The sequence below is a fragment of the Berghia stephanieae genome, chromosome 4 (assembly GCF_034508935.2).
Source record: "Berghia stephanieae isolate SIO BIC M18660-M18661 chromosome 4, UCSD_Bste_1.3, whole genome shotgun sequence".
Classification (NCBI taxonomy): domain Eukaryota; kingdom Metazoa; phylum Mollusca; class Gastropoda; order Nudibranchia; family Aeolidiidae; genus Berghia; species Berghia stephanieae.
This window is the reverse complement of record NC_088363.1, coordinates 64,033,788-64,052,233: the sequence shown is the minus strand read 5'-3', so window position 1 is coordinate 64,052,233 and position 18,446 is coordinate 64,033,788. Positions and strand designations below refer to the sequence as shown.

The 18,446-nt window shown below is 37.3% G+C and overlaps 1 protein-coding gene across 3 annotated transcripts; it reads right to left on the bottom strand.

Moving 5' to 3' along the window:
• Positions 1-4,527: 4,527 nt before the first annotated feature.
• Positions 4,528-8,298, bottom strand: LOC144972069 (uncharacterized). 3 transcript variants are annotated; one of them, XM_078913157.1, is made up of 2 exons: positions 7,920-8,298; positions 4,528-6,074 (listed from the first exon to the last, which is right to left on the bottom strand). In XM_078913157.1, exon 2 carries the CDS (start codon positions 6,053-6,055, stop codon positions 4,958-4,960), a length of 1,098 nt encoding a protein of 365 aa, XP_078769283.1. In that variant the 5' UTR covers positions 6,056-6,074; positions 7,920-8,298; the 3' UTR covers positions 4,528-4,957. The 3 variants fall into 3 exon arrangements, with proteins under 3 accessions (XP_078769283.1, XP_078769280.1, XP_078769281.1); XM_078913154.1 differs by having other exon boundaries at positions 8,217-8,298; XM_078913155.1 differs by having other exon boundaries at positions 8,116-8,281.
• Positions 8,299-18,446: the final 10,148 nt, after the last annotated feature.

Below are 18,446 nucleotides of genomic sequence, written 5' to 3'. Positions count from 1 at the left end.
GTTCTGTTGCCAAAAAAATCCGAATTCATTCTGGTCATTAATGTTGCAAGAAAAGCGTTCTCACATATTGTTCCCTGATTGAGTCATGATACACGTGTGCTGTTATTTAAACCTCAATGCCGACAAGCCCTGAGTGATGGTTAGTTTTATACCGGCCCATACCACAACGGACCAGCCGTCAAATCTCAAGACCTCTTTTACTCAATTAGCAGTGTAACGATCACCTATCCAGTCAGTCAGTCAATCCTCTCCGGACCTGCTGGCACTTGATGCGATGCAAGGGATCTCCACCTGGTCCTGTCAGCAGCTATTCTTGGGGCCATCTCGAGGGACAGACCTCTCTGCTTTAGGTCCCTCTCTACGGTACGTCTCCAAGTCTCCTTGGGGCGGCCTCGCTTCCTCTTCCCTTGGGGTGTCCATCGCAGAGCCTTCCTTATCAGCATCAGTGTTTCATCAGGTCTGCGACAGACATGCCCCAACCATTGCCATCTTCTCCTTTTAATGAGACTAATGATCACCTACCCGGGGTCGTATTATTTGCAGTCAATCAGCAAGCGAAAGTTTACACATGCTTTGGTCAGAAAAAAAAGGTCCAATTTGGGCTCAACCAACGTTTTGAACAACGGCCAGGGACGGCTGGTAATAATGGGCAGGGTGGGCAAATACCAGCCTGTTTTTTCAGGTTATAAGCTGTATTACCAGGTCCGAAATAATCAAATTTAAATTAGATAATTTCAAAAGTTACTACTTAAACTTGATACTTCATACTGAAATCAATTTGTTAGTATTTTTGATAGATTGCGAATCACCATGCACCCCGTAATGCATAAACCAGGATACGCTCCTGTTCTTTTTATCACCCCCCCCCCCCCCCCAACCACTCCACTCCGCCCACATCGTCATCTCATCGTCACGTCGCCTGACGGTGAACTACGATTTTTGCTGTCTGGCCTCTCTAGTACTAGGTCGGGCTAATTCAAATGAGCCCACCTTAATAACCAGTGAACACTGAATAGAGCTTTTGGCAAACGAACTTTTTCTTATTTATTGCCTTACTTGTGCTGGTACCATTGATGTAATGACTTTGGGAAGGTTCCAGTATTGAATTAAATTTATTAATTTACTAATATTATATCAATTTAGTATTAATTTGTGTTGTTTTTATATATTTGTTTATCCATTTAAATTATTTCTTTTTTTTTCTCGTTTTCTTTAGTACTTCTCAAAACTCATTTATTTAAATTGTTTTCTTATTTGTTTTTTTGTTTTTTTTTTTTTTGTTTTTTTTTTTTTGTTTTTTAACAAATTAATTTGTTAGTTCTTTTTTTTATTATTCTTAAAGTAATTACCGCTGTATTTTTATTGCCAGACTAAATAATTTTGCAAAACAATGTAATTTTCTATTGTATTCCCTCTAATAAAATAAAACACTTTTATTAAAAAGTCACGACTAAATAAATATATAAAATACAACCACCATTTTGGTTTTCTCAACAATTGAATTAGTATACGAGAAATACTCTTCTGAGTAAGGAGAGAGTTGAATTCTAACTAAGTTATAGAGGAAATAAATACGTTTAAAGAAAGGGTGGGCAGATTCCGTACTTGCCCGTCCTGAAGCTAATACATACATAAGATGGTTCGCGATGAAGAGGCGGGAAGCTAGGGGTTGGTTGGGGAAGGAGTAAAGATAACACGGTCGATATTGTGATAGTATAACGAATGCATGAGGAGAGATTGGTAACATTCTTTTGTCTTAATTGTATTGTGTGAATTATTGGCGAAAGCCTAAGATTAAATAAACTTTGTAATATCGTATGGTGGTAACCATCATTGTCGACGACATCGTCGTTGTCATCATCATCATCATCATCATCATTATCATCATCATTATCATCATCATCATCATCATTAACAACAACAACAACAACAACAACAACAACAACAACATTAACAACAAGTACAACAATAGCAATAAAAACAATATCAACATCATCATACAATTTCCGTCATCGTCTCCACAACTATCATTCTAACCATCAGCACCACCAAAACCACTATCATAATTACATCCTCCCTCGCCGCCTCGTCTTCCTCCTCCTCCTCCTCCTCCACCACCACCACCACCGCTACCACTATTCCAACCACTACCACCACCGGCACAATCATTCTAACCACCAAGACAGCAGTAAAATGATGCAATTTCAGCTCTGAATGAAACTCGAGTCATATCGCTGTTGTTGCTTCTCGATGAAAACTTAAAGGTTACTACATACTACTGAAAACCAGTAATGTAACAGAAATATTAATCTCGCCGTTGAGGGATTAAAGGATCTCTTTAATTTTTCGAGTGAACGAAATGGACTTCTATTGTCAAGGTGTTGTCGCATTATGTCTCGTCGCTTTATTTTTTTAGTTGTATTCTCTTTCGTGATTAATTTTTGATTACGTTTGGAATTATTAAAATCTACTGGTATTGTCATTTCATTGTGAATGTGATTATTTGTGGTTGAAATATTTTTTTTAAAGGTAAAAAAAAAAGAATTATAATTAAAAATAAATAAATAAATAAATATTTTATATATATATATATATATATATATATATATATATATATATATATATATATATATATATATATATATATATATGACCTGATCATTTTTGCCCCACCACTGTAAATAGGCTAGAACCGCCACTGACAACAGCCCATTCAAGCCTTACAATCTCGGGATGTACCTTGAGCAGAATGGATTTTTTGTCCATATTAAAATTTGTTTTTTTGTACTGTCATTATGTTTCCAATGGAATGCAAGTAGCTTCCGACACTTTTAATAACCAAGCGATGTTTATTTTTTCCTTATTTTGAGCTGTCGATTTTTATGTTTAGTTTTTTCTCTCTTGTGTAGCTTTGATAAAGGTACAATAAAGTTTGTTAATCTTGTAGATTTTCAGACACTTTGTTGAAAATTGTATTGGCTTTTTATTGGCACTATAGTCGGCATTTTAAAGTGTGCCACGTTGTTATGACGCTATTGGTGGGTAAGCTCATGTCTGTATTGACGCTAAGTATATAATACAGTGGAATGGGGTGACTAAAGTCACTTTTTTAACATCTTTATACTTTATACTTTATAAAGTATGGGGAAGTGTGAAATCTATCAATGTTTGTACATTCTACCATATTCGTTTAACTCTCTCCTTACCAACTATAGGAAAATCGTCACATTCGTTACGATACAACCAATATATTTTTAATTCAAATTTCTTTTTTACATCTTAAAATTTATGAAAATGATCTGAACAGTATGTTATAGAGTATGTTTTGCTAAATAACCTATGTATCATTATCAGAAGTGTGGGTCAGGAAAAGGCAAGCCTTGTCTGAACGCCGGGTTGGATCATCCTTCGTCTGGTCCCTATCCTGTTGCTTTTCAAGCACGATTGCATCCAATCTGGTATCACCTTCAGGGTCATTGGGGCACGCAAGCTCCTGCACGACGGCAACGTGCTGATCCCTGTAAAAGTTTTCCAGGTCTACAGGATCAACCAAGAAAATACTGGGTAGCTGCAAATAGACTACGGTCAAAACATACAAGAACAGCTGCCAACATGCACAAATGGGGGCTCCAAGAATCACCAACATGCCCAAAGTGCAACCAAGCACCACAAGATGCAAACCACCTCGTACTAGATTGCCCAGAGACAAAACTTGAAGGGGGATTTGAAACCATCAACAAATGTGATAATGACTTCAGAACCTGGATTGATACCTTGAACATAGAAGTGTAGCCGAACGATACTACTACGACCTATGTATCGCAAGAACTTACTGCTATAGAGCAGTAAAAGTAGGTGCCCCAAACGTAAACAAAGGTCTAGAAGCACATGGCAAACCACATGTTCCTGTCTTGACAGCTCACGTTCCAATGTAAATTATAGAAAAAAATAACCTTTAAAATTTGGCTGTTAGGTGGCAAAAGAAACACATATTCATAAATACTCGATCATGCATCAAATAATGTCTAGATATGGATATTTTATGGAACAAAAGGTAAAATTTATCAGAAGTTACAGTCTATCTATTTTTAGACCAGAGCAAATTATTGCGCTGGTGTGAACAAGACGAGAATTATTCGGAGCCTGGTTTTCAGAATAATTTAGCCTTATATTATCATTTCTGCAACTGTTAGATTTTATGTAAACATATTTTCAATACTGAAAGTGTATTGCCCACAACTCAAACTACAAAATTGGGAGACCTATATTGTGCGTAAATTATTCCGGTCCCTAACGAAAATCACTAGCAACTTGTTATTGTTTACGTTTGGGGCACCTAATTTTACTGCTCTATTGTGTTTGAGTGATAAAAAAATTGTTTTTGGGTTAGTTAGGCGTGAAGTTTTGGGGAAAATCCTGAAAATGGCTGGAAAGGAGAGAGTTGATATTTTTCAATCTGGGGGCACATTTGGGGGCTAATCCTAGTCACCCTATTCTAAGGTACTCGAATCATAATAATACCCTGAATTTCAAAGTAGCACAATATCAGCAATTGATTTTATTATCATTATGGCATCTTATCAGACATTATTTATTCATATTCACATTCTTATCAAAGAGCTTGCAAATTGATGATGATGATGATGATGATGATGATGATGATGATGATGATGATGATGATGATGATGATAATAATGATGATGATGGTGATGATGATGGTGATGATGATGATGATGATGATGATGATGATGAGGAGGAGGAGGAGGAGGAGGAGGAGGAGGAGGAGGAGAAGGAGGGGGATGATGATGATGATGATGATGATGACGACGACGATGATGATGATGGCGACGATGATGATGATGATGATGATGATGATGATGATGATGATGATGATGATGATGATGATCACGACGACGATGATGAAGACGACGGCAACGATGGTCTCAATAAAGTAGTACTATAATACCACTGTCGATTTCACATCACACAGGTTAGTTTCGAGAGACATCGTATACAACACCTTCCCGTCAATTTCTAGCGTCTCGTTTCTTTTGCAAGTTTCACCACGTTTATTTATGGCAATATTTTGGGACGGTGAAACGGAAAGATTTTTCCTGAAAACAAACGGATGGAAACGATGGAGGTGTTTGCAAGGTATAGATCTGGTGTAGAGCCTGACTGTCGATTCCAGTTGGTGAGAAAATGACGGCGCCTTGCATATCAGAGGGGAGTAGTTTTTGTTAAGGACAGACTTTGTATCGTAAGGAGCAGGAGACAATCTCCCAGCAAAGGGTCTAAGAACTAAGGGGAACACTTGAATCTTTGGGAAAACGAAATCTGATTTGTATTGTGGCAACTCGTCATATATATGAGTAGAATTTTCCCGAAAGAAAAATATATCCACATAAGGCCATTGATATGGTAGTTGTGAAGATGGTGTTGGTCTCCGTTTGAAAAATTTTGAGGCAATTTTGGAAGTGTTGGACCGATAAAAGTGAAAGCCGTCCACGGATGAAAGAATTTTGGTGAGCGTTTCCTTTTGCGATGAATTCGTCATGACGTCAATGTCATCGTCCCAGGGAATGACGTCATGATGTCGATATGATCCCAGTAAGGATCCACCGTATAAGAAGAACGTGATGTTGTTTTCCTTACAAACACGACTAAAGGTGTGGAACGTGAACAATAGAACTTGACGTTCGGAATGAGTCATTGATGTGTTGAAAGCTTTCAAATTCAATTTGGTTTTCGCTCGTTTGGTCATGAGATATGGTTTAAATAGTTCATTTGTTTCTTGGTTTGATGCTGTTGTGGTCTTTCTAATCTCTGCGACATGCCAATGGCTTTGTATTCCAACACCTTCTCCGATAGATCTTTGACGTTGATGTTTTATGCTTAGGGGAGTCAATTCTTTCCTAAACGACTTGTTCAAATTGCAAACTTTTGTAAAATTCTCGGGGGTGAAACACATTATGATGAGATAAGATGTGTATATCACAACCACAGTAAAGAAACTGATTAGGGAAAACTTTAACGTTTTGTTTGTAATCCTCATGGCGTACGTCGACAAGTACCTTTAAATACACAAGAAAGTAAAATGGTTAGAAAACAGACGACTCATTGAAGCTAAAAAAAAACTAAATTATTTTGTTAGATAGGCTTTGGTGGCCGGCATTAATTTATTTATTTATGTTTTGATTTATCTTCTGATTACTTTTTATATAACGCAATATCCACTAAAAGTGCTCAAAGCGCTTTACAAAGGGCCCCTGACCAACACCAATAACACGTAACATAAAGAACGAGGCATGACCCTGTTCGGCGATAATACAATTTTTTTTCCGACAGAGACAACGCTGTTAACGGCCAGGTACTCATTTTATACCTGAGGACGGCGAGAGAATGTGAGTAAAGAGACTTTTCCAAGGTCTCAACTATGCGCCGAGCGAGGCTCGAACCCAGAGTCTTCCGATTCGAAAGCGAGTATCATACCACAAGACCACACATTGAATATATTTATTCATATATTTGTATATTTATCAATTCATTTATTTACCTATCTTTATTTTTCAAATTATTTTTGTTCTCTCCTTCTTATCGTATAAGGATTTACGGGAAGGATTTATTATTTTACTTTAAAGCACAATCCTCTCATTATAAATTCGCCGTAAATGTCCTATTCATCGTCTGTTTTGTTGATAAAAGGGAAAGCCGAACCGTTCACATCATATGTTTTTGTGGATTGAATTGAGTCCTCTATTCTACTTTTCATTGTTTATACTTCTTTGAGTTTCAAACAGCAACATTTCCGTAATTTTTAAATACTCATCTTAAACTGACGTTTGTCCCTATGTCCTTTGACATGAGACCTTATATACTTGATACTTGACTGCAAAATTAACTATACAATCTGCGTGTTTGGGAGGGGGGGGGGGGGGATCGTTACTGCTATCAAAACAATACGCTGCATTTTTATACTGATCGTAAAGAAACTGAATTTCCTTTAAGTTGATATGAAATACATAATGTAATTGCTTTTAGAAATTAAAAATTAAAGTCTTTCTTTATTTGATCGAAAATATTCAGAATTTGACAATCATATAAAATTTGTTTAAAGAAATGAATTCTATGAAGTGTTTCGCGTCACAATGATTCAGCTAAAATGAAAGTAACAAAGTGACACATTAGGGAGCAGACACTTGTGTAAGCTATGATAAAGACCTGAAAAAGTGTGTATGAAACAGTGCAGACACAGGAAGAAATAAAAATATAAGGGAAAAAAAACATCCCAAAATAAAATCAGTCTTCCTCGACTGGGATGGTTTTTTGGTATGTTGTTTTTTTTAAATTTGCATTCTTCTTTCTTGCTTTGTCTTCTAAGTACCGTTACCCATCGAATGATCAGTAGTTTGTTCATATTTGTTGTACACTGTTGTAGATAAATGAGGGAAAATAAGTGTATACACTTAATAATTTTGCACTCGAGTTTACAAGTTTTATTCTATACGTAATGCTCAACGATCTTCTTTTTTTTTTTATTAGGTGCACAATGAAGATTATAAATCCCCCTATTCCTGTGAAAATTGTGGTTCCAAGACTGTAACAATGAAATTAATTGCTTCTTTCCTTCCTCATAAGGTCGTGCTCATGTTTACGTGATGTATTCTTTTACCAACAAGATGCGTTCGATTTATTATTTTTAATGAAAAATAAGGCCATGCACATTTTGCCTAGTCAGATCTAAATCTACTCCCATGCCATAACTCATTACTTTATTTTGTTTTGTAATTTTATCTAGAAGGTCTACAGCATTTCATAATCTTTAATAAAAGCATTAATTTATCAACCAAAAAATCCGTGCTGGGAAGAAAATTATAACACACGGGATGAATTGAAGGAAACTTGTGTCACTTGTTTACTTTTAAATCCAGTGTCAGGAAATCTAAATCTTGGATCAGCAATTATAAGTAGTATCTATAGAATGAAGTTGACGACACTTGGGTCTTTGTTATTGATTTTTTTTTACATCCGCGTTTATGGGTAATCCCTAAACTGCATTAACCAGACTATAAACGTTCAAGGTTACACATAGTTTTATGTGTTGGTTCGTTATACTTCTGGATGCCAATGTTGTGAACTTCTCAGCCAAGCGCATACAATCTATATTGCAATGTGAGCACACAAATAGAAATAAAATCCATTTAGAAAATAGTCACATCTCGTGATTGTGTTCCATCTCAAACTATGAGAGCGACAAAGTGTGTGCACGTCGTTACCGACCGAAGAACGCATGTTGGTTTCGAATCGATCGATGAAAATCGGAAATACGCAGTCACAATTTTCCCGTGTAGTTCGCCCACCGTGATCATTGGGTTTTGGGAATGTTTACTAGGGAATGTTGTGTGAAAGGAATGGGAGAGAAATAATTTTACGGAATAACTGTTATTAACCATGTCTCTGTCAACAGCAGTTCCTTATCGTCATCAACATCGTCTCCATAGTTCATCATCTCCTCCTCCTCCTACATTTCCACCACACTCCAACCTTTCATTACCGCACACACACACACACACACACACACACACATACACACACATACAAACCCAACACGAACAACAAATGCTTGCTTTGAAAGTTATGTAATAACGTCAAAAACACACGGTGGTCAATGAGACCAGGGTGATTCTGTGTTATAAGTGATATATATATATATATATATATATATATATATATAATATATATATATATATATATATATATATATATATATATATATACATTTATATATCGCATTTCCACAGATTTTCCATGATCAATGGAATTCACAGTTTTATTTGATGCCCAAGCAGGCCATTTCATAAAGTACGAGTCGCCTTACAATATCCGTCACTGCCCATCGAGGTACCCATCCACACATGAGTCTTTACGTCTAATTCACTAATGAATGCAGCTGATCTTGCATATTATGTCTATCTATTTGTCAACAATCATATCTATCTACTCTGACTTTTAATTTTCTTTCTAAATTTCCAAAATTACATAACTTCAACTTCCATATCTAGTAAGCAAGTAAAGAACGTGAAGGGAGAAAATATGAGAGAGAGAGAGAGAGAGAGAGAGAGAGAGAGAGAGAGAGAGAGAGAGAGAAAGAGAGAGAGAGAGAGAGAAAGAGAGAGAGAGAGAGGGGGGGGGGGTTCCGTGCATGATGATACCAATATCACTTGGTCTTGATAACAACAGTCAGTTGGCAAGCAGGGCTTCCAATCGATCGATCCATTGACCACCACCCCCCAACCCCTCAATTCCCTAAACCCGCCACTATGACACACAACACAAACACACCCACTCCTCAAATTTTGGCTCTAACTCTAACACAGGGTGGTGATCGGTACTGCCATTGGCCATGTTCCTTCTATGCTCACTCCTGGCTGAATCAGTTGGCCTTATAGTGCAGTTTTTGAGCAATTGTCATGATAATATTATTTTGAGGCGATGATGCCGAGATACTGTTTCAATTTTAACCTTTTTTCTTTTATAATAGTGATTATATAGGGTGGATTTCTGTTTTGTTTTTTGTTTGTTTATTGATTTTTGTTGTTTTTTATTATTTTTGTCTTTGTTTGTTTGTTTTTCTTTGTTTTGGGGGTTTTTTTTGGTTTGTTTTGTTTTGTTTTGATTTGTTGTTGCTTTTGCTACCCGATAAAGAATTGAAATAGCTTAAAAACGATAAATAATAGAAACATTTTATTTTTTCATAGTTTTCCATCACTATTCAAGTTTGTTTTTGTTTTTGTTTTTTTTTGTTTTTTTGTTTGTTTTTTTTTTTTTTTTGTTTTGTTTTTTTGTGGTGGAAATTTCAGCAAGATGCAAAAAGCCGTTACAATACAGTCGCGCTTTTTGTTTATTAATTAATTAATTCTTTAAAGACGAAATTTGACTCAAGTGATTTTTAACGAAAAAAATAATAAAAATTGGAAGAAATTTTTTTTAATGCGTCTGATGCAGATTTACACAAAATGTATGTAACAGACAGTGCTTCATTTCGTTTAAAGTTAAACCTCTACATCGAATCCTCCATTCTCTCTCAACGTATCTAACCCCCCCCCCCCTCCCCCCCCCCCTCTCTCTCTCTCTCTCTCTCTCTCTCTCTCTCTCTCTCTCGTTATGCCCGGTGGCAGGACATTCCAGTCATTTAGTGTTCGTGGGGAAAACCCTGTGTTTGAATTTGTGTGTTCTTGTAAATGGTTGTACTCGTGTGTATTATGATGCATTGTATCTACGTGTCGCGTACCTATCTGATTTGCTTTTTATGTAGTTTGGGATGATGGTGGTTGAGTTTGGGTCGTTGATGGTTTTGTGTAAGGTAACAATACGGGATACCTTTCGACGGTTTCTCAATGGTTTCCATTCGGGTCTCTGGATTTGCATCGGATTGCGAATCTTGCAGCTGCTCTTTGCACTTTTTCCAATCTTGTCTATGTCAGATTTTGTGTAGGGGTCGCACACGGCGCTGGCATATTCTAATATTGGCCTGAAAAGTGCTGTTTACGCCTGGGCTTTAATTCTTCGTGGGCATTGATTTATCTTCCTTTTGAGAAATCCCTACTTGCCTTTGCTGTGATATGTTCGATATGGGTTTGCCACTTTAATTCCTTCTTGAAATGGACTCTGAGGTATTTTATGGAGTCAAAACGTTGTAAAGGAGGATCATGCATTTTGTAATCGTGAGTATAAGGTTCTTTCTTGTTTGATATTGACATAACATAGCATTTTGATGGATGTAACTTTATGTGCCATGTATCCGACCACGTCCGGAGGGAATCAAGATCTTTCTGGAGTTCATGTGCAACTGCGCTACTATCTATTGTCCTGAAAAGAAGGATATCGTTTGCGAACAGTTTAAGCCTTGTTTGTGGAGATAATTCGTTTCCAAGGTCGTTTATAATTATCAAGAAGCAGAAAGGCCCCATTCCTCTCTGTTATGCAATAGAAGTACTGTTCCTTGCGGTACTCCTGATAATACATACATTACATTTTTCGCTTGAGTTTCCGTCAATGACAACTTGTTCCGTTCGATTGCAAAGCGAGTCCTTAAACCAAAGTAGAAGATGTTGCGGTTGTTGTTCCATATTCTCGGACTGATTTGTTTCATTACCCCCAATATTCCGAATTCCGCTTTGCTCGAGTTTTAATTGTAGTCGTTTGTGTGGTTCAGTGTCAACCGGTTTAGAGAAGTCTATACCAGGAGATCATTTAGTTTTTTTGTTGTCTAGTGATCTTGCAATTTCTTCTATTGTATTGATTAATTGCGTCTCGCATGACTGTTTTGTTTTTTCCTGAAGCTGTGCTGGTGGTCGACTAGTATGTTATAGTGTTCCATGATAGAATGGAATATAATGTGTTCTTGTATCTTGCAAACTACTGAAATTAGAGGTACAAGAATATAATTTGAAGCTAGGTTTTGTTTGCCCTTTTAATAGAGTGGGGTTATAAGGGCATGCTTCCAGTCGATAAGCACTGTTCCTTTGTTCAGGGATTCGTGGAAAATCGTACACAGAAACGGGGCTATTTCATCTGCACATTCTGTTGGTATTCTTGTTGATATGGGGTCTGGCCCTACTGCCTTGGATGGGTTTAAGTTTAATTGTCGCAGCTGCTTTCGTATACCGTATGTGGTTATGTTGATTCTTGGCATAGATGTTATGATGCCTTTACCTATGATTGGCATTGAGGGGTCTTCTATAGCAAACACATTTTCGTACTGTTTGTTCAATACACACTGTATATTGCATTTTCCTTCTGTGTCTGTCATATCTGAGCCTTCAGGAAGGACTTGTATACCGGACGCATCTTTGCACCTAGCATGGATGTATCTCCGGAATCTGTTCGTAATTCTGCAATTTGGACTATCGTCCGTTGTCTCTGGCTCAAGCATATTATTTACATAGTTGTCATGTTCTTTTTTAAGTTCTGCGTGAACTTAACAACGGAGTCTGTGAAACTCATTCCAGTCTTTCTCTCTGTTTGTTATGCAATTTGGCTTTTGTTGTATCGCCTTTGTTTCTTATTAATTAGACGTTTGATTTTATGGGTTATCCATGGTAAATGTGGTCTTCCACTTATCCTTTTCTTATGAATGTGTTTGTCAATCAATTTCATGAGTGATGTTATAAAATGTTCCCAGTTCTTGTTTATGTTTTTAGCAGATCACTGTTTATCAAAAATCTTGTAGCTACATGTTCCCTTTTGAGTACATTAAAATATCCCGAGGTGGTTAGCGCTGTATTTTATGTTTAAGTTTTATGTCACATAGTATTAGTATTGCTTCGTGATCACTAATTCCTGATACAACTTCCACTTTGTCTCTTAGACAAGGGGATGTGGTTAATATGATGTCAAGTGTGTTCTTTCCCCTTTCCGCATCTATAACTATAACGATTTGACTTAAGTTGAACTGAGATATATATATATATATATATATATATATATATATATAATATATATATATATATATATAGAGAGAGAGAGAGAGAGAGAGAGATATATATATATATATATATATATATATATATATATAGAGAGAGAGAGAGAGAGAGAGGGAGAGAGAAATCAAGAGAGGTGATGATTTCAGGTGATCTGAGTGGCCAGTTGATGGACCCACCCCTTCCAATCCATCTGCCAGGAAATCCATCCTGCTGGAAAACGACCTTGTTAATAGCAACTGTATGGGGTACGGTATGCAAAAAGATTCAAGCAAACGGCAATTATACAGTGTTGAAGAAAATTGGTCCAATCACACGATCAAACAGTAACGCACACCAAACACATTGACTTTCGTTTAGTTACAACTGTGTGTAATATCTCTATCTTCTTTTCCTCCTTTTTTCCCATTCCCTATTCTCAGATCTGGTTGGTCAAAGGTTTATGGTTACGATTGCTTGGTTGGTAGCAACACCAAGTTAGAAAAATAAGTCATTCCGTCTCAAAACTTGATGTGCAAACATCCATAATATTATATTAAAACTTAAATCTCTCACATAGATAAAACAAACAAACAAAAAACAAAACAAAAACAAAAACAAAAAAAAACTAATAAAATAAAATAAAATAAAAGACATGCCAGTCTGCTGAAAAAAATAACTGATCGCATGGCGTCATCTTCATAGCATCGAATTAGCGTAGTCCATTGTGTCGAATCCTGCTCTGAGGACTAAAAGGGTCATCTTTGATTTAAAAACAAAACAATCATCATTGCAAACTGGGTCATAGATCCACTGTAATTTAAGAATACGTTTGTTAGTGAGGACTGTCGAGAGTTTAATAACTCCCATAAAAGCTAACCCCCCCCCCCCCCCCCCCCCCCCCCCCCCCCCCGTTAATTTGCCAGTGTTTACGTATCAGCAGGATGCACAGGCAGAGTCTACGGATTACGGGACGTAAAAGAGCGAGCGAGTATGGATGTTTTTTATTGTCGACCAGCATATTATTTTTGGACGAGAAAGTAAGCTGTCATCACTTTGAAACCAGAAAATCATATACACAAGGTATGTATTCAGTCTCCCGGAAGAGGAGTTTTACACATTCAATGAGAATTCAATGAGATAGGAACCAGATTTTTGATATCACGCTTGTCTCCCTGTTGTTGAGATAGTGAGCTGGGGTGTCATCTGTTCATGTTTTTCCCCGGTTCTGTTTATCAAAGATTGGAGGTGATCGTTGAGAAACGCTGTAAAAACAAAGTCGAAATGTATTGCTGCCATTTCCGTTATCAGTAAATGCATTTCGACTTGGTTTTCACATCGGCCCTCAATAATGTAATCGTTAAAGATACATAATTTGTGCTCTGTGGATTATTGTCCAATGAGCAATTCCCATGTCGAATGAAGTCTGTGAACAAAAAAATACAACATGGAATTGGATTGGGCATATATTGAGAAGCGAAGAAAAGAATGACGATTGGCACAGATCGGTGGATTCGAAAGGACAGAAAGGCGAGAGGGAAGGGAAGGCAGGAAACAACATGGCGCAGAATGCTGGCGGTTATCCCAGTAGAACTAGACTTCGACCTTAACCCTCTCCTTACTACTACCTAAATCAAAATCGTCACATTTGTTATGACACAATATACATTTTTTTCTTAATCAGATTTATTTTGTACATCACTCTTTGTTTAATTAATAAGAACATAAAGTTGTTTCTTTAAAGAGATTACTTGAGTTTAAAAAATATATTTTTCTGCTGGGTAAGCCTGCCATTTTTGGGAAAATACTGAAAATCATCGGTAAAGAATTGCAACATTTTACAATTGTACCAATCGATAGATAATGTCATCTGATATCCATATCCAATGATTTGATTTGGAGACAAAAATCTAAATTTCGCATATGCAAACACATCTTTAGACAACACAGCGTAAAGCCTAGGCAACACGGTACCAAGCGATTTTATTTGGTGGCCTCATCGGGAGAGAGGGAAAGCAAGCGAATGGAAGCAGACGCCTTCATGAGTCATTGGGTACTCCTTTCAGTGGCATTTGATCTGACATTGAATAAGCAAAACTGGCATCAAGTGTCAAAAGTGACACAAGACGAGTTGTGTAGCCTTGGATAAGATGTTGGTCGAGACTATAGGGGAAAGAGATGGGTCTAGTGTCTACATGATGTTAGATATTGTTTCATTCATACTTTCCATGATGTTTTAGGTAGAGACTTTTCAGTTTGAGGTTTTGTTCTTTATAGTATTATTGGTTTATCTTCTTTATGTAGATAGAGTTAGTAAATCATTTCTATTTTTTTTCCTATATAATATATATATATATATATATATATATATATATATATATATATATATATATATATATATATATGTGTGTGTGTGTGTATATATATATATATATATATATATATATATATATATATATATATATATATATATATATTTAAATAGCTATAGATAAATATATTTAGAGAGAGAGAGAGAGAGAGAGAGAGAGAGAGAGAGAGAGAGAGAGAGAGAGAGAGAGAGAGAGAGGGTGGGGGGTGGGGGGGGGGAGACATAGAGTGTAGATAGATTGATAGAAAGAGATACCTATATTATAGTAAAATGGTCTCTCTCTCTCTCTCTCTCTCTCTCTCTCTATATATATATATATATATATATATATATATATATATATATATATATATATATAATATACATATACATATATATATATATATATATATATATAGAGAGAGAGAGAGAGGAGAGAGAGAGAGAGAGAGAGAGAGAGAGAGAGAGAGACCATTTTACTATAATATAGGTATATATATATATATATATATATATATATATATATATATATATATATATATATATATATAAGCACAAGCAGTCATCAAATGGTTTAAAACCCTCACCAACAAACGCAACCTACAAGTCATACAGCTTGATATCTCTGATTTTTACGCCAGTATAACAGAAAAAACATTCACCAGAGCCATCACATTCGCAACAGAGCACACCGACATCGACCAAAACACCATAAACATAATCAAACACGCAAGACGGTCGCTCCTCTTCCACAATGGAGAAATCTGGACCAAGAAAAAAGGCCAATTTGACGTCACCATGGGTGCATACGACGGAGCAGAAGTTTGCGAACTAGTGGGCCTCTACATCACACACCAGATCAAGGACCAACTGCCTAACATAAACTTCGGCCTCTACAGGGACGACGGACTCGGAACACACACCACAACATCAAAATCCAACATTGAAAGAATGAAGAAAAAACTCATAAAATTATTCAAGGATCTCGACCTCAAAATCACACTAGAAAGTAACCTACACCAAGTCGATTTCCTGGACACAACCCTCTGCCTCAAAACTAACACGGATAGACCATACAAGAAACCCAACAGCGCCCCATTGTACGTCCACAAACACTCCAACCACCCACCTACGATAATAAAACAAAGGAAGTGGTTATTCAGTATCAGATACTGAATAGTGCTTTGCCACTATTCAGTATCCATAAGGAACTCTTTTATTATAGAGAGAGTGAAAAGTGCGACAATCTCAGTTGAATGTAAATAAACTGCTGACCTACTACCAGATTGAACACGTGCAGTAACTGACAGCCCGATTCAAAGTTGTAGAAATATTTTGATCGTTATTTTTAAATTTCTGCTATTGTGCAATTAACATAGTTCAAAATATCAAAATAAGAGTGGCATTCAAATACATTTTTTAATGTCTAAATAGACATGATTAAATGTCACTAAAAGTTCAGTGACACCATGGCTTGGTGGATAAGCTGTTTGACTCTGAACTTAAGGTTCGAGAGTTCAAATCCCGGCAGGGTTAACTTTTATTTTTCCCCAATATTTTTGTTTTAATCATTTTATTTGCTTGTAATATATTTTAATGTTTATATTATACTATTATTATTATTATTATTATTATTATTATTATTATTATTATTATTATTATTATTATTATTATTATTATTATTATTATTATTATTATTATTATTATTATTGTAGTCCCATAGTCCCAGGTTCATTTCCACTGATATCCTCTTCTCACAGTCCCAGGTTCACTCTCAACCAGTGTGCACTTCCCTGAGTCCCGGTTCATTGCCCAATGGTGCCCACTTCCCATAACTTTTGATAATTTCGGTAGTTTTCGAAATAAAAGTACATTCTGAGCTCACTGTCCACTGGTATCAGCCTCTCGCAGTCCCAGGTTCAATCCTCATCTGTGTCCAAATCCCAGATTCACTCCCCACTGCTGCCTGCTTCCCATCACTTTGTCGGGTTTTGGCGGGTTTCGTAAAACAGTAATTCCCCCTCCCCCTTGGTACTGTCTTTTTACAATATCCAGAGTCCCAGGTTCACTCCCCACAAGTGTGTACTTCCCTGAATCTCAGGTTCACCCCCCACTGTTGCCTACTTCAATAACTTTGTCGGGTATTGCCAGGTTTCGTCGGGTTTCGTAAAAAAGTAATTGCTTTTATGTGAAACTCGCTGAAACCCGCCAAATACCATAGTCTCAGGTTCACTCCCCACTGGTGTACACTTCTCTGAGTCTCAGGTTCACTCCCCACTGTTTTCCTACTTTCAGTAACTTTCGGATATTGCCGGGTTTCGTAAAAAAAGTAATAGTTTTCATGTGAAACTCGCCGAAAACCGCCGAAAACCATAGTCTCAGGTTCACTCCCCACTGGTGTACACTTCCCTGAGTCTCAGTTTCACTCCCCACTGTTGCCTACTTCCCATAACTTTGTCGGATATTGCCGGTTTCGTATAAAAGTAATTGCATTTATATGAAACTCGCTGAAACCCGCCAAAAACCAGAGTCTCAGGTTCACTCCCCACATGTGTATACTTCCATGAATCTCAGGTTCACCCCCCCCCCCCCCCCCCCCCCCACTATTGCCACTTCAATAACTTTCTCGGATATTTCCAGGTTTCGTCGGGTTTCATAAAAAAGTAATTGCTTATATATGAAACTCGCTGAAATTCGCCTAAACCCAGAGTCTCAGGTTCACTCCCTACTGGTGTACACTTCCCTGAGTCTCAGGTTCAGTCCCCATTATTTGCCTACTTTCCATAACTTTGCCCCAATTTGTTGGCATTTGGCGCATTTCGTAAACAAAAAGTAATTGCTTTTTTAAAATAACAAAATCCGCCGAAACCCAGTCCCAGGTTCACTCCCCACTGGTGTACACTTCCCCGAATCTCAGGTTCACTCCCCACTGTTGCCTACTACCCATAACTTTCTTGGATATTGCAAGGTTTCGTCGGGTTTTGTAAAAAAAGTAATTGATTTTATATGAAACTAGCTGAAGCTCGCCGAAAACCATAGTCTCAGGTTCACTCCCCACTGGTGTACACTTCACTGAGTCCCAGGTTCACTCCCCACGCGTTGCCTACTTTCCACTTCTTTGCCGCATATTGTCGGGTTTCGTACAAAAGTAATCCCCCCCCCCCCAATTTGTGATTGCTTTTTTATAAAACCCAGAGTCCCAGGTTCACTCCCCACTGGTGTACACTTCCCTGAATCTCAGGTTCACCCTCTCCTTCCCCCCCCCCCCTCAGCCTCTACACACACACACACACACGCTGCTGCCTACGTCCCATAACTTTGTCGGATATTGCCAGGTGTCGTCCGGCTTTTTATTACGAAACCCGCTGAAACCCAGTCCCAGGTTCACTCCCCACTGTTGTACACTTCTCTGAGTCCGAGATTCACTCCCACAGCTGCCCTCTTCCCATAACTTTGTCGGGTTTCGGAAAAAAAACACCGTATTATAGTGCAAAACCACTATTCAGTGTCAGATACTGAATAGTGCAAAACCACTATTCAGTATCAGATACTGAATAGTGCAAAACCACTATTCAGTATCAGATACTGAATAGTGCAAAACCACTATTCAGTATCAGATACTGAATAGTGCTAGC